The sequence below is a fragment of the Ovis aries genome, chromosome 4 (genome assembly GCF_016772045.2).
Source record: "Ovis aries strain OAR_USU_Benz2616 breed Rambouillet chromosome 4, ARS-UI_Ramb_v3.0, whole genome shotgun sequence".
Taxonomy (NCBI): Eukaryota; Metazoa; Chordata; class Mammalia; order Artiodactyla; family Bovidae; genus Ovis; species Ovis aries.
Genome location: NC_056057.1, coordinates 27,353,937 through 27,376,631, shown reverse-complemented (window position 1 = coordinate 27,376,631; position 22,695 = coordinate 27,353,937). Strand labels below are relative to the sequence as shown.

Below are 22,695 nucleotides of genomic sequence, written 5' to 3'. Positions count from 1 at the left end.
CTTTGGCCCTCAGCCTTCTTTATGTTTCAACTCTCATTTGTACACTACTGGAAAAACCATAGCTTTGACTATACAGACCTTTGTTAGCCAAGTGATGTCTCTGATATGCTGTCTAGGTTTATCATAGCTTTCCTTCCAGGGAGCAAGCGTCTTTTAATTCCATGGCTGCAGTCACTGTCTGCAGTGATTTTGGAGCCCAATAAAATAAAATTTGTCACTGTTTTCTCCTTTTCCCCTTCTATTTGCCATAAAGTCATGGGACCGGATGCTGTGATCTTAATTCTGTGAATGTTGAGTTTTAAGCTAGCTTTTTCACTCTCTTCTTTCACTAAATATATTTATTTCTTTGTCTTTTTTTTCTTCTGGAATGTAAACTTATGAAGGTATGTAAATTCATGAGAGTGTGCTTGTTGTTCTTCCCTACTTAGAATGTCTTATGCCTTGTGATAGCCCCAGCACTTTGAACTTAGAGCACAGAGGAAGCAGTCAATGACTGGTGAATGAATAAATAAGTAAAACTTTCTCTCATAATCCGTAGTACTTATTGTCTGTTCCGTAGTTTTTTTGGTCATTAATTTTGTTCAGTTTAGCATATTTTCTATTATTTTCTTTTGGTTTCTGTTGCTTTCTATTATTTTCTTTTGGTTCAGTGTCTAATTGTTTCATTCCTGTAAGACATTCTTCTCTGTGCTCCTTGATGGCAGGAGTGGGACAAATACATCCTTTGTATACCTCACAGTACAAGGCAAATGGATGTAGGAACTTGTTGAACTGAATACATTTATTTACTCATAATAAATTGCTAGAATCCAGTTTGCCTTCAACAAAATGAGTGTTTTTAATAGATAAAACAGAGTATTTCTAAATAAAATAGGATTTGTTTATAAAGATGGAAAATTTTTAGAGATGTTTTGTTGTACTTATGGTAAATTTTGGTAACTGTAAGTTGTGCAATTACAATTTTACAAATCTACACACACAATTTGAGCAAAAGAAAAATATCAGTTTTCAGTGAAAGGTAGATTTCATACCTTGAAATTTTAATTTTTAAAAAGTCTCATGCTATAGTTTTAAAAAAGAGTATTCTACACAAGTAAAATCTGTACCTTTTATACTTGCTGTTGCATATATAAATATGTAAACATTTTTATTATAAGTACTTTATTCTCATTCCAGTATATCATTCAAGAGTTTATATAACTTTTTCTTATTCGTTTATTTTCCCAGTGGATTTTTTAAAACACTGCTGATACACTATGAATTTATTTCTACTTATAGATTTGATATATTGTTGGAGATAAATTTCCAGTAATGCACTGTCAGAAGTAAATATTTTTAAAATTATTGAAACAGTACTGTGAAATGCTTAAAAGGAAAAAAATATAAACTATGAAAAAGTTTTGTTGGTTCTTTTCTAGTTCCTGTGGAAAGTTATTTATTTATTAAAAAGATTTTTTTCCTGCTTTGTTTCAGACCAGTCTATCCATATGGGGATGGGGAAGCCTTGGCATTGTCCTTTCTCTAATAACATTTGGACCCTTTGTAATATTTTATTTGGCATTTTATATCCTCTGCTTTGTGGGTGGGTAAGTATTCTCAATGATACTTTTATAGTTTATGTCATGTTCAGTGGTTCAGAATGGAAACATGACCGTGATACTGCAGTAAGAAAAAAAGCGTGACCATGAGAAATGGCAGTATGCTTTGTGAATGCTGTTATTTTTACCAAAGTTAAAAATAGTAAAATTAAGATACCTAAAGAAATAAAAGTATCAATAGTTATGATTTGTACCAGCAATAGGGGTAGTTATATTAAAAAATAAAATTTATTTTATGGTGATATAAACTTTTTTGTATAATTTGAAAAGTTAAGAATTTTTTATTTTTGGTGTTCTGTAAAATTTTTAAATACTTTTGTTGAAGTTCCGTGAAATTTTTTAGATAAAGCGAGATATAGATAGGCTGTAGAAGAACCACTAAAAACTCTGGATTAAACATTAAGGCACATGAAAGGATCTGAAATTCCAAGTTCGTTTTATGTCGTAAATTGATCTGTTATTCCGTTCCAAATTATCTCACTGAAACTTGCTGCCACAGTAAGGGGACTTCAATTTATATATTAATAGGCATTCCCAAATCATCTCAGGATCAGTTAATTAAGCATTCCCAGGTTACTCAGTTACAGTCAATGAGTATCATAATTCCTGAGTCAAAAATCTTTCTTATTTTGGCTCTCCTTATGCAGAACGATGGTCCTTTCTTTAATGTAGCTTTATATAGTTTAATGCCTTATGAATTTTAAAAGCAAAAGCAGGCTTTTGTATATATAAAGTAAAATAATTACTATATAAAATAAATAAAAGTATATAAGTAAAATAATATAACTGAAAGTCATCTGAGTTTTACTAATTTTTTTCTCATTAAATTTTAAGAGTATGTTTTTGTTCTTTTGCCTACTTAACATGCAAGTCAGAAGAGGATTAATACATTTTCTTATGGAAGCTACCAGGTGTTTTTTTAATTGGGGGTGGTTTTGGCTAGTCAGACTTAAGTTTTTGAGTTCTGCAATTTACCTGTATACAGTGTTGATAATGTATACATTGTGCTTATAGTCAAAGCTAATCACTTATTTTGTAATGTAAAGAAAACCTTTGATGTTTTTTCTTTTTTCCTTTTGGATTGTTATTTTAGGATACTTTAAATACCAGTGTGGATTATTTAATGGCATTCCGTTATGTTTGGTCATGCAGTTTTCTACAGCACCTGCTTTTTCTTAAACCTCAAGGCTGAAGCTATGAATTAGGTTCTAAGATCAGGCTGTTCTTAGCTTTCTTTCTACTGTCACACTGTGGGCAAAGGTGCACATTTTATCAGTCTGGTTTATGATAATGTTTTTAGAAATACATTGTTAACGTAATATAAGCATTTTATTGTGTCTAGGTAAAACTGAAATACAAGACCAACTTGATTCTTAGTAATAATGTTTGATACAACACAGATATGTGAAATTTACTTATAATTCTGTGGCCAGACTTTTAAAAAAGAGACAGACTTGAGGACATAAATTCACTTCAGTGTATCTGTTTCTTCACGCGCCTCCCTGTGCTGAAGAGCAGTAAGGTAGCGGATAGCCACAAAAAGCAGAGGACCTTGAAACTGCTTTTCAGTAGCTGAGGCTGACTATGTTTAATTTTTCACTTTCTCCTCTTGTCACTGTACTCTTCCAATCATTGTAAGATTACTATAAATCATTATAAAGTTAAAATTTAATTTTCGTTTATGGATTTCCTGTCCACTCAGTAGTGCTTCAGTTTGTTTGGTCAGTTTTAAATGTAGGAAATGCTGATAGCATTTAATCAACACTTAAAGTAGGTCTAAACCAGTATTTGTCTTACTTTGACTCCATCATTGTTTTAAAAATAGCTTTTTGGGATATATTTATGTTTCTTTTTAAATTCCAGACTTATTTCAAATGAATTATAAATTGGATCATCTTTTTTCTGTATAGCCTTTGTTTATATTCCTAGTGGCAAGTTCTCTTTCTCTCTCTAATTAGTTAACAGACCTATAGAAATACATCTCATTTGTCTTTATCCTTGGTTATTAGCTTGCCTGCTTAATTAATGAAGGCTTATTATCCTAAAGTTTGAAAATGTTGCCTGAGATTCTTATGAAATAATATTGAATGAAAACTTGGAAAGGCATTATTGTATAAATTCACAAAATGTTTATGGTGTTTTTAAACTTCAAAACTTAACAAAGCCTGTCGATTCCTTGCCTTGCCAAAGTCACAAACTGACTTTTTAGTGCATGATAAGCCATCTATTAAATCAGAAAAATATATGTTAAATTGTAATGAAATTTTGTTTTGTATCTATAATTAAATTTCTTTCAGGGGTTTTGTTGTTACTCTCCTGTTTGGAAAAACAAACTCAGAGAAGTACCTAGAGCAGTGTGAACATTCATTTCTCCCTCCAACATCAACTGGGATTCCTAAGGTAAGAAGGGTAAAGGAATGTAAAACCTTAAAGCCCTGCTGTGTGTAGTGTTGATAATGTGATCGCTTTTACATGGCTTGGCACATTTTCCTATAGTTCACTAATGCTCACTACAAATTTATGAGAGACTGCTGATCAGGCTTAGAAAATGCATGTTGGACGTTAAAAGTGAGCATGCAAATTTGAGGAAAAGATAAAAATTTGGAATCTTCTCCTGCTGTCTTAACATAGAATTTTGATGCATCACACCATCATGTCATTGTCAATTATTGAAATGTTTCCATACTAGATGTAGGCTTCAGATTCGCAATGCCTTCAGTTACTATTGTGGGATTGTAATGACTTTTCTTGTATGAAGAGAAGAAAATGGTCTGGAGTCGGTGCCAGTAACTGAATTTTATAATTATTAGCATGTCCATTATGTGCTAATATGACTTTCATATTGATAAGTAAATAGTTTTTCTAATACTTAGTGTAACCTTTAAAATAATCTCTGAAACTTACCTCTGCCTCCCTTTAAAACCCCTGTTAATGTGTGTATTCTCTGCATTTGCTTACCCCTTTTTGAGGTAATGGACCTTTTCTTTTTTAACTGAAGTATAGTTGGCTAACAGTGTTGTATTAATTTCTGCTGTACAGCAAAGTGACTCAGTTACACACAGACATGCATTCTTTTTTTAAATGTTCTTTTCCATTATGGTTTATCCCACATTTGATACATTTCCCTGTGCTATACAGTAGGACCTTGTTGCTTGTCCTTTCTAAGGGTAATAGTTTGCATCTTCTACCCCAGAACTCCCAGCCATTCCCTCTCCTTCCCCCCTTCCCTCTTGGCAACCACAAACCTGTTCTCTGTGTCTATCATTCTGGTTCATAGATAGATTCAATTGTGCCATATATTAGATTCAACATATAAGCGATGCCATATGGTATATGTCTTTCTCTTTCTGACTTCCTTCATTTAGTATGATAATCTCTAGTCACATCCGTGTTGCTGCAAATGGCATTATGTCGTTCTTTTTTATGGCAGAGAAGTATTCTGTACTCTACACACACCCCTTTTATTTAGACATTTAGTTTGTTTCCATGTCTTGGCTGTTGTGAATAGTGCTGCTGTGAACATAGAGGTGCATGTATCTTTTTGAATTACAGTTTTTTTCAGGTATATATGCCTAGGGATGGGATTACCGGATCATATGGTAGCTCTGTTTTTAGTTTTCTGAGGAACCTCCATACTGTTTCACATAGTGGCAACATCAACTTACATTCCCACTAACAGTGTGGGAGGGTTGCCCTTTCCCCACACCCTCTCCAGCATTTGTTATTTGTAGACTTTAATGATGGTCATTCTGACTGGTGTAAGGTGGGTGGTACCTCACTATAGTTTTTCTTTGCATTTCTTTGATAATTAGTGATGTTGAGCATCCTTTCATGTGCCTACTGGCCATTTGTATGTCTTCTTGAAGAAATGTCTATTAAGGTCTTCTGCCCATTTTTCATTTGGATTGTTTGACTTTTTGCCTTTTCTTTTTGAATCATTTCTTAGCCATCCATAGTTTCTATTCATTTGAATGGAACATAGAGAGGATGGTGCAAAATATTTTAAGAATTATGATTTTAAACAGCAATAAATCATAATCAAGATTGGTTAAATCTTTATGATCTATTTTTTGGTATATGGTATAAATAAACAGTGATTTTGATTTGCTTTTTCTAAAATGATTTATATTTTATGAAAAAATCTTAGTGGTTGCATGGGATAACTTGAAACTTATGTTTTTAATGTGCATTTGTGCTTAAAAAATTTTTTTTTGTCTGTTTATGACTGTGCTGGCTCTTTGTGCTCTGTAGGCTTTTCTCTAGTTGTGGCACATGGGGCTACTTTCTAGTTGCTGTGTGCGGGCTTCTCATTGTACATGGCTTCTCTCATTGCACAGCCCATGTGCTCTGGAGTGCGTGAGCTTCAGTAGTTGCAGCATTTTCGCTCAGTAGTTGCAGCTCTCCGGCTCTAGAGCACAAGCTCAGCAGTTATGGTGCGTGGGCTTAGCTGCTCCACATCAGGTGGAATCCTCCCAGATCCGGGATCAAATCTGTGTCTCCTGCGTTGGCAGCTGTATTCTTTACTGCTGAGCCACCAGGGAAGCGCTGGTTTGTATTAATTAAAGAGTATCCAACTACTTTTTACCGTATTTCCAGGTCACTGATGTTTCTGAAAACTATGGACAAAAGAAATTAATATTGTTTAGTTGCTGAGAACCATCCCTTAGTAAAAATTAATTAAAAATATGTTAATTTGGCAGCTGGTATACTCCTTTGGGCTGGGAGGGAGAAGGAAATGGGGGTGTGTTTAATAGAGACCATTATTAATTTGCCTCACCTGAAACACTAATTTACGGTTTTAAACTTTCATTGAAATATGATAGCAGTGTACCTGACATTTTCAGTGTCTCACATTCTAAATGATGTCTGCTGATTATCGTTCCTGAGGATGTCTAGTTTTGTTAATTGGAGACATAGTGTTTGCTTGATACCTGAGTCTCAAGAAATAAGGTTATTTATTAGCTTGAAGATGATGACAGGGATGTTACAGTGAATATTTAGTTAGAAATAAGCTATAGAGATTTTGAATCAAGAAACTATACAGTAAAACATTATGATTCCCTTTCAGTGCTTAGAAGAAATGAAACGGGAAGCCAGAACTATAAAGATTGATAGAAGATTGACAGGTGCCAATATAATTGATGAACCTCTCCAGCAAGTGAGTTTCAGTATGTGGTATTTGAATTCCATATATTGTATGCTGGGTGCATTTCTCTTGAAATACTAAGAAATAATTTTGCTATTTTTGTAATATGCTGGAAATTTATTATAATGCTATTCTCGGATTCTCTATGTAAATTTGGTGCCTTATTTATGAACTTATTTATATGTGTTTGCTTTGTATTAAAGCCTTTTGGTTGAATTTACATTGAGAAAAAAAGTTTTTACTGACATCTGATAGTGTTTCTAATTGTTTTAAGAGTTAAAATGTTGCTCTTCAAAAATTTTTGTTCTTCAGCTGATGACTAAGCTAGTGGTTTGATAAGTCAGAGGTTTTTCTACTGGTTTTGTTACTTTTTAAAATAGATATTACTGGTTTCATTCAAAAATACTTTAAAAATTAAAATTATTCTCTCCCAAAATATTTTCGTTGATGCTCAGTTATATGACTGTTGCAAATAATGTGTACCTTAAAATTCTAAATATTATTTTACAGACAAACCCTTATTTAGTTTATCTGATTTGCAGAAAAATTATACATTACATTGTATGATTTGCCATTTATTGGGTAACAATGCTATTGACACTATCACTGGTATTAGAATTAAGTGAATTATGTCATTTTTGTCATTTGACTGCAATGAATCTGATTATACTCTCAAAGAAAACATTTTTTTCAAGGTTACTAGGATCTCTTGATATTATTTTGCATCTCATTCCATCAAACTAACTAAAACTCTTCCTTGTATTTAAGCACTGGAAATTAATGTTTCTGCAAGCTCCATCTTTAACCTGAATTTGGGTAGGGCTTCACCATAGATAATTCTTTAATTTTAAAAAAAATTAGGCAGTGGATGAATTGGGCTAACAAAATAACTTAAAATTTTTTGAAATGCTTTTTAGCACATTGATGCTCTTGTAATGAAGATAGTTATTTACTACCACAATTTATTAGGTAGAGAATAAATGAGAATTTCACATAATCTTTTTAAGTTTTAGTTTGCCACTGTTACTTTTTAAATCCTTAAAAACTGTATTTTTTCCTGTATTTCTGTTTTAGGTTATCCAGTTTTCCTTGAGGGATTATGTCCAGTATTGGTATTATACACTAAGTGATGACGAATCTTTTCTTCTTGAAATTAGGCAGACTCTTCAGAATGCTCTCATTCAGTTTGCTACTAGGTAAGGTCACTGCATTGTATTTATGCAGAAAAATTTAAATATTGTTTGTATCAATAGGGAAAATAACTTTTAAATGGAAGGAGAAAATTGGTTATTCCAAGGTAAGTAGAGCAGTAGATTGTTATTGTGGGATAACTCTTAGTTTATGGAACTAGAGCCCTGAAAAGCCTTTCCTCTTTTACAACTGCAGAATGTTTATCTCGACTAATCCCTGTTTTCTAAGTCTGTATGTCAGTGTCTTCCTCAGGACCCAGTTGTCCAATCATGTGACAGTTCAGAGTCTTTCATCCCACTTATTGATAATACTTTTTCCCCTCTTACCCAGATACTGTTTTTTTTTTTTAATTGCAATATCATTCTTTTATTATATTGTTCTGGAAATAAGATTTAGTACAGTTAAACTTAAAGTAAATACTGAACCAAGGTGGCAGGGCCAGACAGTCAGAACATGATTCAGAAATCTGCCAGTGGAAGACAGACGCTCTTGGACATGATTAGGAGGTGTCTCACTGTCACAGAACAGTAGGGTGGGGGAGGGGTTCTGAAACATAAGGCAGGGTCAGGTCCTATACCTTAGATGTTGAGGAGCTTGGTTCAGATTGGTGTAAGGAATGGTTTGTATTCTGATGCCAACCGACCGCTAGAAACCTCAGAAGGTTTTTGTTATTGTTGGCATTTTTAATATTAATGTTTATATAAATAATATATGAAATGTATAAATATGTGCAAACACAGATGCAGTATGTGTGGTGTGCATATATATCTATATATATTTGTATGTCTGTGTGTATGGTAAAAGTAAATGTAAACAGACAAACAGGATGGATCCCAATCTTCTAGAATCATTTCCTCTGGAGTAACAGAGGAAATATTTGTTTGAACCCCATGCAGTTTACATTTGTCTTCCATTGGAATAACTAGAGTCTCTTTGACAGTTACCTGGCCACAGAATAGTACCGGACTAGTTTCTGGCAACACAAATAAGCTAGCTTGTTCCTCATTATTGGTCACACCTTAGCATGGTTCCTGCCAATCTCCTACCCAAGCAGGGCTTTAGTAATAAACAAAGTACTAGGGAAAAAAATCCCAGAGTTACTGCATTTCCACCCTCTTGAATAAGTCTTTGCTTGGCTTAGACTGAGAACCCATGCCCCATAGGTGCTGTTCTGACTAGATTGTATGAAATGAGTGGGAGCAAGAGACAAAATGGCTAGAGCAAAATTGGGAGCCAATGACCCCCACCTGGAGATACAACTTAAGATGCCCACAGACTTGCAGGGAAGAGGTGCAGAGGAATGGAGTGGCAGGGCTCATGTCTTGGGGAAAGCAAGGTGTCCTTGCTTGGCTTCATTTAATCGGCCTTGCCCTGGGCAACCATACGCCACACATGGGCTCTTCATTTCCCAGGGAACTGCATGGGCTTGATGGGCTGCAAGTTCTTGTGCAGTGGGAATGGTGCAACTCCACGATAGCTCTTCAGAGAGTCCCTCCAGAGGGCTGATGATGCCCGGAAGCCTGATGCTAAGGGATGTATTCACTATCTTCTCCCCCTCCTCCATCTGGGGAACTGTTTTTTCATTCCAAAGGGGCAGAACTCTATCAGTAGTGTCCTTCAGACTTTCACGGGAGGGTAGCTGATGGTTATTGAGGTCTGCATACCTGCAGTCTTGGTGTTGCTGTTGAAGGGATGGTCAGGCCTCACTGGAGATGGTAGAACATCACAGCATCTCCAGATCTTTACCTGGGCTTCATCCTGCTTGGCAGCAACATCTGCCTTATTGAGGCTAAGTCTGCACTACTGGCAGCCACAGTTGATCAGTGGCATCCCGTGTAGTCCATAGAGTCCCAGTTACTTGCTTCTGCACATGGTGAAGCAGCTGTCAGATTCATAACCGTTATCTTGCAGCACCTGCATGTTGTGCTTCAGCTCCTGACGCCCACCGTGCCCGTGTTGGCTTCTCACCAACCAGTGAAGCCATCCTCCGGGTCCATGTACTCTTCCTGTGTGGGATTAGCACCACCTTGTAGCCATCCATGGCGGTGGTTCTGGGGGATAGATTGCGGCGCACTGAGGTTCCAAAGTCACCCCAGATAGTCTGCTTTATTCAAGTGCTGTGAGAAGAGCTCAGTGTAACTGCCCACTTATCTTAGGCACATACCTAATGGAGTCCTCTTAGAAGAACTCAAAGGAGCAGTTGGTGGAGAATATTCAGTTTATTTATTTACTTTCAGAAGAGAAGTACATTTTAATGAGATTTCCTTTAAGAAACTTTTCTGAGATATACTAAAAGTCTCAATTTACAAACACCCCCTTATATACTGCCTAAGTATTTTGGTCTATATCCTTGTATTTAAACTACTTGATTTTTAAGGGGCCATTTCATGTGCAGAAATTATTTACGTTTGAAAGAAAGGATTTTATCTTTGGGTAAGTTTGCTGTCTTTTTTTTTTTTTTTAATAGAAGATTTTTCTACCTAGTACATGCAGTGATTTTCCTACAAGCCTATGGCCTCAAGGCAGGAGGCTGCATTGCTGTGTCACAAGTAGGTTCTCAAATCTGAAGGTGTTATTCTCTAGCCAGCCCCTCTTCTTCCCCACTTAGGTTCTTGAAATGCACTTTTGTACTTCTGAGAGTCTTGGAGAGTAGAGCTTTGCCTTAGGGCTCTTTCTTTGTTTCTGTTTCTGTCTGAATAGATATTTCCAGCTCATGCTGCCCTGTCAAGACTTTTCTTCTATAATTCAGTTGATCTTAAGGTTTAGAGTGGAAGATGAATTCTTCAGCCTCTGGTCACTGAGGCAGGCTGTAGTAGGTTTCATAGTTTGAATTTTAACCTTACTTAGATTGGAGCCCCTTCTCTTTTATGATTAACAGCAAATATTTGGAAAGTAGCCAACCATTATGAGTGTAGATGCACTGTGGAATATAGAAAATATACTGACATACAATCAAAGAAGTCAGAAATTGGATTTTATGTCCTTTAGTCTATATATGTAACATTATTGCATATTAGGTATTGTTTAAGATCATTATTCTGAATCTGTTGGTCACTGCTTTTTATAGTAACACCTTTCTAATGATTTTTCCCCCCTCTCTGCAAAGATGGGAGTAAGAAGAGTTCATTATTCTTTTGTCTGCCTGCTTAAGATTATATTAGAATATAAAAAATTTTAGACCTAGAAGGAATTTTGAACTAGTAATTGGAAGACTTGAGTGAGTTTGTATCCTCTTCTCTCATTTAGCTATGGGACTGTGAGCAAGTGTTCTAAATTTTTTGGATTTTGGTTTTTCTCATGTGTGAAATAAGTGTCATAAATACCTGCCCTGTACTGTATTCCTCACAAGGTTTTGGTCTGGAGCAAATTCATATGTTCTTTAATTCATATTTTGTGTCTACTTTGCCTTAGCCAGATGCTGCAGATACAGCAGTGAATGAAGCAAAAATCCCTGGTCGGTAGAATGTAATGGAAATAGTTCATGTGAAAATGTTTTAAAAATTATGAAGAAATTTAGAAATTTAAGTTTTTATGTCACCCTTCACCCATAGTTTCACAGATGAGGAAGCTAAATTACAGAAAGATTAAGCAATTAGTCCAAGAGTATCTGTTGAGTTGGGGGCAGAGTAAGAATTAGAGTCGTTCTTAACAGTCACTATCCTGTCCCCAGTCCCTACCAGATACATTGTGATCTAGATTATCATCTTGGCTTCCCCCACCTGTCATATCACTGCAGTGCTTTGCCTGTTCTTTGATCTTCTAACTACCTTTTCTTTAAACTTCCTGTTACAGTTTTTCTTCCCCCCTCTCTAGCATTCTGTTATTGTTCAATTGCTCAGTCATATCCAACTCTTTTGCGACCCCATGGACTGCAGCCCACCAGCCCCCTCTGTCCATGGGATTCTCCAGGCAAGGATACTGGAGTGGGTTGCCATTTCCTTCTCTACTAATGTTCTATGCTTTCAAGCTAAATATTGGGTGATATAGGAAGAACCAAGTTTCTTCCATCCTAGACTGATCTGAATTTTGTCTTTGCTTGGTTGTTGGCCTTAAGTTTTGGGGCAAATTAATCAGCCTCTCTTGAGCTTTAGTTTCCTTATTCATAAAAAGCTGATAATGTTACTTTTGAGACTGCTTTCAGGCTAAAAACGATATGATATAAAGTCTGTAGCATATAGTGAAGCTCAGTTAATGTTTGTGCCTTTTCAATGAATGACTTTATTTTTGTCTTTCATTGGCTTTTTCTAGTAAAGCCATACTAAAATATATGTCTTCGCAGGGACTCCTTGACTGTTTCCAATGAGAATATCAAGAAAATTAAGTGCTTATAATCATTACTTGAATATTTCTTGAATTCTTATTCTTGTCTGCTGTGCACTGTGAAGCATATGTTATCTCTTCTCTCCTTCAAATTTCAATCTTGTAGTTTTCAACCAGGGGCCCATGAAGCCTTGAAGATTTAAGCAAAATTTTCTGTGCCTTTTTTTTTCTTCTGAGTGGTTCCATAGATTTTATTTTCAAAAAGGGCCTGTGAACCCCAGAAAGATTTAGAACAACCAGATTCTAGTGTTCATATTTATTTGGCACCTTGAGGAAACAATCACAGAATATCGGCATCAAACAAAATGCTAATTTTGTTATAACAGGAGGGAAAGGATATATGTAGAGTCTGAAGTTCTGGTTTTGAGCTTTAGTTTTGTTATTTATTAAGCTCTATGGCACTGGAAATAGATGGGGAAACAGTGGAAACAGTGTCAGACTTTATTTTTTGGGGCTCCAAAATCACTGCAGATGGTGACTGCAGCCATGAAAATAAAAGATGCTTACTCCTTGGAAGAAAAGTTATGACCAACCTAGATAGCATATTCAAAGGCAGAGACCCTTTGCCAACTAAGGTCCGTCTAGTCAAGGCTATGGTTTTTCCTGTGGTCATGTATGAATGTGAGAGTTGGACTGTGAAGAAGGCTGAGCTCCGAAGAATTGATGCGTTTGAACTGTGGTGTTGGAGAAGACTCTTGAGAGTCCCTTGGACTGCAAGGAGATCCAACTTGTCCATTCTGAAGGAGATGAGCTCTGGGATTTCTTTGGAAGGACTGATGCTAAAGCTGAAACTCCAGTACTTTGGCCACCTCATGCGAAGAGTTGACTCAGTGGAAAAGAGTCTGATGCTGGGAGGGATTGGGGGCAGGAGGAGAAGGGGACGACAGAGGATGAGATGGCTGGATGGCATCACTGACTCGATGGACGTGAGTCTGAGTGAACCCTGGGAGTTGGTGATAGACAAGGGAGGCCTGGCGTGCTGCGATTCATGGGGTCGCAAAGAGTCGGACACGACTGAGCGACTGAACCGAACTGAGCTGATGGCACTGGTGGTGCAGCGGTAAAGAATCCACCTGCCAGTGTGGGAGATGGTGGTTTGATCCCTGGGTTGGGAAGATCCTCTGGAGAAGGAAAGGCAACCCATTCTAGTACTCGTTTGGGAAATTCCAGGGACAGAGGAACCTGGTGAGCTATTATAGTCCACGGGTCATAGGAAGTCGGACATGACTTAGTGACTAAACAACATGACCTTGAATGGATAAGAAACATAAATTCTTGCATCTAGTGATAACCTGTATCTGCTTATCAGGTTGTTGTTAAGATTAAATGGCATCAGATATGAGAGAATACATTGTAATGCTAACACGTCATCCCAACCATAGTACTTGTTTCTAGTAGCAGTTTGGGGAAGGAAACCTTCCCAGGGAACTCTTTAGTTCTATGTGGAACCTGGGCATTAAGCTGGAACTTTAGGGGTTGAATCTGTGATAACCTGTATATTTTTAATTCTCTCTGCAAATAAGATAGCATGACATTGGAGAGAAAGCCCTGGGAGATCTGTATTGTAATTCTACCTGTACCATTAAGTTATAGTATACTTAGAAAATTTCCTAACATATCTGTAAAATACTGCTACTGATACTTGTCACAAATGCTGAGTTGTGAGGGGCAAATGAGATGATATGCATGTAATATTTCATAAAGTGTTTATCAACCAATCAATGATTTTTTGAGCAAGTTATTTAACTTTCTGTGCCTCAATCTCAGCATCAGTAAAATGAGGTAATTTTCTCATACGGTTGTTGTAATAATTATATGAGAGAAAAGAACATGCAAAACACCATAGGAATCTGGCACATAGTATGTATTCAGTGACTGTTAACTTCTTTCTTGTTGTTTTTATTATTTCTTACATTCCTGGGAATATATGCACACAGATTCTCTTGTCTTCTTAGCTTCATTGTTTTTTGACGGGGAAGGGCAGAGGAAGCAAAATTGAAACACATGAAATGGAGAGAAAGTGGTTATTTGGGTGGTATTTAAAGGATTTAATCTAGAGATAGAATGGACCAGAGTACCTGATCAAAACCTGATGTGGTTTGAGGCCAAAACTGAACTTTAAGAATGGGTGTATAGAGGTAGAGGTTAGTGGTTAATTGTATATTTTTATAATTCTTACACCATACTGTTCACCCACTTTAAGTTGTTGGCTCTTGGTGTATTCAGAATTGTGCAGCCTTTATCACAGTTAATTTAAGAATGGTTTGATGGCCCCATCAAGAAACATGGTATCCACTAATCAGTCTCTTCCCATATCCCCTACAAGGCTTCTACCTCTAGGTAGTCAACTATATATTTTTTCTATGTCTTTATCGACATTTTACATGGATGAAATAATATATGATCTTTTGTGACTAGCTTTTTTCACTTAGTGTAATGTTTTCAAGGTTCATCCTTGTTGTTCAGTTCAGTTCAATTGCTCAGTCGTGTCCAACTCTTTGTGACCCCGTGGACCACAGCGTGCCAGGCCTCCCTGTCCATCACCAACTCCCGGAGTTTACTCAGACTCTTCTCCACTGAGTCAGTGATGCCATCAACCATCTCATCCTCTGTCGTCCCCTTCTCCTCCTGCCTTCAATCTTCATCCTTGTTGTAGCATATATTATTACTTACTCCTTTTCGTTGCTGAATAATTTTCCATTGTATTGACATACCGTGTTTTTTAATCCATTCATCAGTTGGTAACCATTGGGGTTGTGTCTATTTTTTGGTTTTTATAAAGCATGCTACTATGAGCATTCATGTACATGTTTGTGTAGACTTAATGTTTTCATTTCTCTTAGATGTATACCTTGAAATGAAATTTCTGGGTTGTATGGTAACTCTGTTTAATCTTTTGAGGAACTGCAAACTTTTAAGTGGCTGTCCATTCTTGCCAACAATGTATGAGTGTTCCAATTTCTCTGCCCCTTTGCCTGTACTTGTTATTGTCTGGCTTTTAATTAAAGTCACTCTCCTTGGTCTAAAGTGGTATTTCATTATGGTTTTGATTTACCTTTCCCTGATGGCTAATGATATTAAGCGTCTTTTCTTGTGCTAATTAGTTATTTGTATATCTTGCACAGAGAATGTCATTCAGAGCTTTTCCCTGTGTTAAAACTAGGCCATTGTTGACTGTACTGTATTGCTTCCTGGTTTTATAAATACAGTTTTATTGTTTGATTGGACAGTTGTGCTCATTTGTTTGCATTTTGTCCATGGCTGCTTTTGTGCTATAGTGGCAGAACTGACTGAGATGATGTGGCCTGCAAAGCCTGGAACATTGCTGTTTGGCTCTTTAGAGAAAGTTTGCATCCATTAAAATATTCAGTTCAGTTCAGTTCAGTTGCTCAGTCATGTCCAACTCTTTGCGACCCCATGAATCGCAACACGCCAGGCCTCCCTGTCCATCACCACCTCCCGGAGTTCACTCAGACTCACGTCCATCGAGTCAGTGATGCCATCCAGCCATCTCATCCTCTGTCGTCCCCTTCTCCTTCTGCCCCCAATCCCTCCCAGCATCAGAGTCTTTTCCAATGAGTCAACTCTTCGCATGAGGTGGCCAAGTACTGGAGTTTCAGCTTTAGTGTCATTCCTTCCAGAGAACACCCAGGACCGATCTCCTTCAGAATGGACTGGTTGGATCTCCTTGCAGTCCAAGGGACTCTCAAGAGTCTTCTCCAACACCACAGTTCAAAAGCATCAAATTCTTCGGTGCTCAGCCTCCTTCAGAGTCCAACTCTCATATCCATACATGACCACAGGAAAAACCATAGCCTTGACTAGATGGACCTTAGTCGGCAAAGTACTGTCTCTGCTTTTGAATATGCTATCTAGGTTGGTCATAACTTTTCTTCCAAGGAGTAAGCGTCTTTTTTCTCTTACTGTTTGCTGTTCTCACATATTTATAGATTTTAACACACCTAAAATCATACAGTGTACAACTTCTTTGTATACTTCTTAGTAATTAAGAAGTATTATTCAAGAAATAGTAAAAATATTGGAATAAAACTCATACAAAGAAGTTGCACACTGTATGGTTTTAGGTGTGTTAAAATTTGTAAATATATGAGCATAGCAAATAGTAAGAGAAAAAAATAGTAAAATATTAACAGTGATCTTTGGATTGTGGATGTATGGCTAATTTATGTCTGATATAGAAAAATCTAAAGAAAGAAATGACATTTTACAAAATAGGCATGCATTATTCTTGTAGCCCAAGACAGGAACATTTGGTGCTCAGCACTAAAAAAAAATATATCTAGGATGACTTTTTTCAACTAAATTTTTTTTCCTGTTTTTTATATTATTATGAGCACATAAATAAAAATTCTTTTTTCAGCTATATATGACATGTTTTGTACAGACAACCATTGTATCCTTACTTCCTTGGGAAGTTATCTTGAAGTTAGTGCTTAAATATGGTTGTTTTTGTACATAATGGGGTAGTCAATACTCAATAGATTATTGTTAACTGAGTTTCCATTTATGACTTCTTGGTAATTTTTTTCCCACAGAATTTAATGTATTTCACTGTTGGGTCTACGAATGTTTCATTTATCAGATAAATTTTACTGAAAACCGTGTTTATTAAAATACTTAATAACATGAATTTAATTTTTAGTGCTTAACATTATACTTACGATGCACACTTAGCCCCAGGTTGTTGTTATTTTTTTTCATGTAGCTTAAGGCTCCCAGCTCTGTGTTTTTTATACTCAACCTCTAAAGTAGGTGAGTGTGCTGTATGTGTGTTCTTCTAAGTTTTTCTTTATATTTGGAGATTGAAGGTCTTTAGAACTTCTGCATTGTTGACCTCTTTGAAACACTGGTGCCAAAGATGTAGAACTGGATGGATTTCTTATGTGGAGCTGTAGTTCACTGAGTACCATTTCCATACTATGGCTATATAAAACTGCAGGCCCAGATTTCTCTCCATTTCTATCAATTTGTTTATAACTTTTATGAGTCAGAAGATTTCGTGTAGTTCAAGGTGTAGCAGATAAACTGAATTGAAACTCAGGAATCCTGTTTTTGTTTCAACGAAACTTTTATCTCAGTAACTAATCTGGAATAAGTAATTTACGTTTTTGGTTTGTGGTAATTCTTTCAGATCTCTTTCAGTTCTGAAATACTGAGATTCCCTGATTGGTTATTACTAATCTTGATCTGTTTGCCTTCACTCATATCTCCTCTTCAAAACACTCACATTCTCTATCACACCCCACATTTTGAATACCATTTGGCGAGTTATTTTTTTAGATTTAATTTACTTTGGGATTAAAGTACTTCTCTGGTCTGCTGTTTTACTGGTAGTATATCTTAAAGTAGGATGATGATAAACTATATTTAAACCTTTTATTACATTTCTGCATTGTCAGAAAGGATGCAAGACTCCAAACATTTAAGATATTTACTAGACCAATCTTTTCCCTATAGTTAAGCAGTTTTGTATCCATGAAACTTGACAGTTTTTTGCTTGATTATCCAAACTACTGCTCTTCTCTATAGAATACGAAAACAATAAATTTGTAGTTTTGTAGGTCTGCTACTTTAAGTTCCCACCGTGGTTGATTTTAAGCTGTGAGCATAAAGTCACTGCATGTGGGGTTGGGAGAGAGATGTGCTCATTTGGCTCTCCCCCTGCAGCACATGGGGCTTCCCAGGTGGAGCTAGAGGTAAAGAGCCCACCTGCGAATGCAGGAGGTACCAGAGACATGGATTCGGTCCCTAGGTCAGGAAAGATCCCCTAGGGAAGCGAATCCCATGTGCAGAAGAGCCTGGCGCGCTACAGTCCATAGGATAGCAGAGTCGGACTTGACTGAAGCGACTTAGCCTGCACACATGCTGCAGCCCGCAGGGGGAGGAGGTGCAGCTGAGGGAAGGGCGCAGACTAATCAGGAACCATAAACTAGTGAAACTTGTGTCCGCATGGTTGCTAACTGAGCTCCTGTGAAAGAGTGATGCTCCATGTATTTTTGAGGACTGTGGTAGAGAGTGTTCATAAGTTTAATATACATTTAGGAATGTTGTGAAAAAATCAGTTTAATTATTTTATACTCAGTCCTTATAACTAAATTCTTGAAGTAGTTTTTAAAAGGGAAGCAAAGATGCTCTAGGGAAGTGGTTATAGTAACTTGAAATATTTATGAGCAAATTGAGACTGGAAGAAGGGAAAGTCTTTAAATGGATTTAGAAGCAAGTTTACAATTCTTTGCTTTTAAAATATTGCTCAAATTCGATTTTAGGCTGAAGCTTTTGATGCTAACAAAGTACTCCCTCAAGGACTCTTAAGGATGGAAACCTGTAAAAGTTTATGTATTTTAAAGAGTATATATCCTTTATGATAGTGAATTCTGAGGGGGTCAACTGTCTGATTCAGTGACTCAAGGAAGGAATTTTTTTCTTTTACAGATAGGTCACTCACTTTTGGCAAAAGATGGCTGTGAGTCAGGTGATCATAAAATCTAGTGGAATAGAACTTCTCAAAATGTCTTCAAAGATGCTTGTCAAAATCTACCCAGTAAAACTAAGAATTTTGTTAGTGATTTTTTTAAAAAAATGTCTGATATTTCTTTAGAAGGTAAAAGACCTCATTTAGGAGATTAATACATATTATTGTATTTTATGCAGTTGGTTATTATATTGCCCTTATTGATTAATATATATATTTTAAAGCCTTTATATGTGATAAGTGTGTATGAGTTTTGATATATATTCACACATATACAAACATGAATACTATACAGTGTATATACTATGCAATATACTGTGTCATTCTTAATGTTTTAAAATAATATCTTAGTAATCATCCCTGTGAAAAAATAATATAGCATCAGGAATGAAACATTTATCACAGGATTGTTTCTGTGGGAAGATCAGCTGACTGTTTTCATTTTGACATGAAGGACCTTTTCTAGGACAGTGTTCTGCCAAGTGTGTGAAGACTGCCTCTGCTGCCCAGCAGTCACCCACTTCTTTAGTTAGGCAGGTCTACATGATGACTACATGATCAGCTGCGGGTTGGTCATGCTCATTCCCTTTTGCTGGTTCCTATATCCTTACTTTCCCTGTTAAATGGTACTCATTCATCAATCAGGTACTCATTCATCAATCATAGTACTCATTCATCAAGATTTTTTAAATTCATCTTTTAAATTCATGACATAGCACTTCTGCACTTAATTCACTCATGACATAGCACTTAATTTCTGCTTATTTCTGTGTGTGTGAGTATTGTGAAAAATTTGTAAACTCTTTTTGGAATGGTACGAGTTCTGTACTACTGTAGTAGAAGTTCTCTTTAGTTAGCCAGTCCATTCACTTTGTACGACATACTGACTCATGCCCGTAGCATTAAAGCTAGGCTGATAGACTACTTTCTTGTACTGCTGCCCATTTCTGTTCCCACTTTCTGAGATTTAAAGTTATCAAAAGTCACTTGTATTAATAGATTCTTGGGCAAAGAAAGTTTCATATAATAGGTCTGTGGTGTGAGCTGAACATGGATGAGCAAGACAATTGACTCTGTTAAAAAAGGAAGTTGTACCCTGGTTATACTTTTTATTATAATCATATAATTTAATTTACTCCTACCTATTTTGAAGAAATATGAGTATGACGGGGCATTCCTGTGAAAATGAGGTCACTTGCTTTGGAATTTACTCAGAGCAAGTTGCTAAATAGATTGCAGTTGAATTAGGTGTGCAAAAGACAACTACAAAATACTGGTGAAAAGCCTTGGAAGACTCTTACTCTGCGTTCAGATTTGTTTACGAATGTCCTTAGTTGTTATGTCATTTAAAAGAAACTTGAAACCATAACTTCTTCAGTGTGAGAATGATTTATTCAAGACAAAGGCTACATTAATAACACTTAGCAAAATGCTAATCAAAAGGTCTTGTCTTGGTCTTACATGAAGTGATTTATATGATTGAAGTTAAAATGACATACATTCATGCTTCCCTCTTTTGATCAGATATTTTATTTACCCATTATCACTTTTCCATGTACTGTGTTCCTGTGTGCCTGCGTATGTGTTTGTTGTATTTGGGTAATCATAGATTCTTAAAGCTGTAAGTATCCCTAGAGAAAAACCGTGGGATGTGATATGACTTGCTAAATTTCACAACTACTGAAATGGTGTGTCTTTTACTTGAATCAAGGGCATGTATACCAGTCCAGGTCTCTTTATAGAAGTCTTTAATTGATTTTGATGTGTGTTTTGTATTCCTGAAGATATGCTGTATACTGCTTAGAATAGATGGAACCAGTGAAGCAGTTTTGTAATCTCAGTCTCAGCCCCATATTTGGGACATTCATTGCCTTTTTTAGGCTTTAGCATTAAGTAGCTTTAGGTTTTAGAGAGGGAAAAAGAGCTTCTCAATCAATCTGTGTCCTATTTCAGAACTTTAAGGAGTAAGGAAGAAGCTATTTTAGGTGGTTCATGTGGCCATTCTCCAGATACCTGTTAACAGTGCTCTGACCCTGAAAGAGAAATCAATAAATCAGTATGTATTGAGTGCCTCCAGTGTTTAACATATTATTTAGCCATTAGGAACAACACTGTGAATAAAAAAAACACAGTGGAATAAAACAGATGAAATCCCTGACTTACCTCAGCAATTGAATTATTTAACTGCAGATTCTAAGTGCTGTAGAACTAAGCACTGTAAGCAGAGATCTCTAGACCTGGTGTGAAGGAGTACGGCACAGGGTGGGGGTCAGTGCAGGGTGCTGTGTGTGGAACCAGCATTTTAGATAAACTCGAAAGTATACGTGGGAATTGTCAGGGGAATGTGGAGGAGAGAAAGTAAATTTGTAGGGAGTAGACAGGGTGAGCAAACTTGGCAGAGGAAATAGTCTGTCCAGAGGCACTGAGATAAGAACAGAACCAAAGAGGAAGGAAGAGAGCGAAACAGACAATGAGGAAGTAAGCAGGGACCCAGATATGCATGAACAGGGAGTCATTAAAGTATTTTTAAAGCTCTTGTTTTGTATTATCATATTTGTGTTTTTAAAAAGATCAGTCTGGCTGCTCTATGGAAAATAGAATGAAGGGAGAGACAAGAAAGGACATGGGAGACCAATTAAAAGGCCAGGAATAAGATGCTGGTATTAGAGGTGAAGATAAGGCATGCCTAACATATATTCAGAGAGGTACACTTTATAGTTTGACTGTTGTTTTTGTTCTTTGAGACTTCATTTCTTATTTGCATTCCTAGTTAACCATTATAATTCATGCAATCATTCTATCAGGATATATAAGCTACAGGAACCTACTGTAAATTTTATTTTTGGGGGGTAGGGTTGAATATATTCCTTATTCTCTTGGTCATATAGGAAGTATGCTCTCATTTTTAAATTCAAGAAATGAAAACTTCTAAGTAGTAGTAAAATGAAAGTATAGATAATAGGATTCATTGTATAATAATCTACATGTTTTTACTAGAAGACATGTGGGGAAATATTTTAAACAAAATGAAAAAGAGCCTTGACTGAAGTCATGATTTAAAAATAATAGTATCACAAACTCAAATAGAAAGCTATTTGTAGATCAATAGAAGGAAATGTGGCTATTAAATAAATTGAATGATTTTTAAATTTATGTTTGAATTGTACTTGCTATATATTAGTCATATACCGTAATTTTAGGAAGTACTTCACTGTCAACAAAATGTTTTCAAATTATAAGGTAAATACTACTAGAAATCATTAGTAGATATTTTCCTAATTTATAAGTGGGCAGTAATGTATTACTGCTCTTCTTATCTTCCTTACCTAGAATAATTCCTTTGAATTGAGATTTACATTAAATTTGGATGTATTCAGTGAAAATGAGTCAAGCAGAGGGAAAATAATTACCTTTGACAGGGAATACTATTCTGCTTCCTGTTTTCCTCACCTCAATGTATTTGTATATTGAAAGTAGAAATCCGCATTTAATAATTAAAATAATTTTTTATATTTACATTATTAACATCCGGTCATATTAAATATTACTTTTACATCCTTTTATATCTTCTTCAAATGTTTCGTTTACATCTTATAAGATGTACTGAGATAGGTTTTAGAATGCCTTCTAAAATTAATGAATTTATTTTGTTTGAATTTCAGTAAATTCTATAACAGCACTATACCTGAAACAGAACACATACAATTTGAAAGATTCTGCTTCTAAATTTGTGAAAATGAACCTTTTATGGATTAAATGAATTTATGGTCTATACCAAGTAAATTTTGTTCTTATACAAATTTTCAAGTTTGGATGATTTTGTACAAATATTCATGTAAGGATTTTTGAAAGATGCTTACACAGATAATGCTTTTCTCTTTAAAATAAGAAACAAAGATTCTAGAGACTTCTAAGTCTAAGTATTTACGTTTTATGTTGAGACTGAA

General features: G+C 35.9%; 1 protein-coding gene across 1 annotated transcript in view; it reads left to right on the top strand.

Annotated features, from left to right (window-relative positions):
* The window catches only part of SNX13 (sorting nexin 13), a 147,971-nt gene that overhangs the window by 47,900 nt on the left and 77,376 nt on the right, over window positions 1-22,695 (top strand). The window contains exons 2-5 of the mRNA XM_027968500.3: window positions 1,474-1,586; window positions 3,896-3,998; window positions 6,667-6,756; window positions 7,819-7,940. Of these exons, the coding sequence (XP_027824301.1) occupies window positions 1,474-1,586; window positions 3,896-3,998; window positions 6,667-6,756; window positions 7,819-7,940 (428 nt within the window). The remainder of the gene's footprint in view (window positions 1-1,473; window positions 1,587-3,895; window positions 3,999-6,666; window positions 6,757-7,818; window positions 7,941-22,695) is intronic.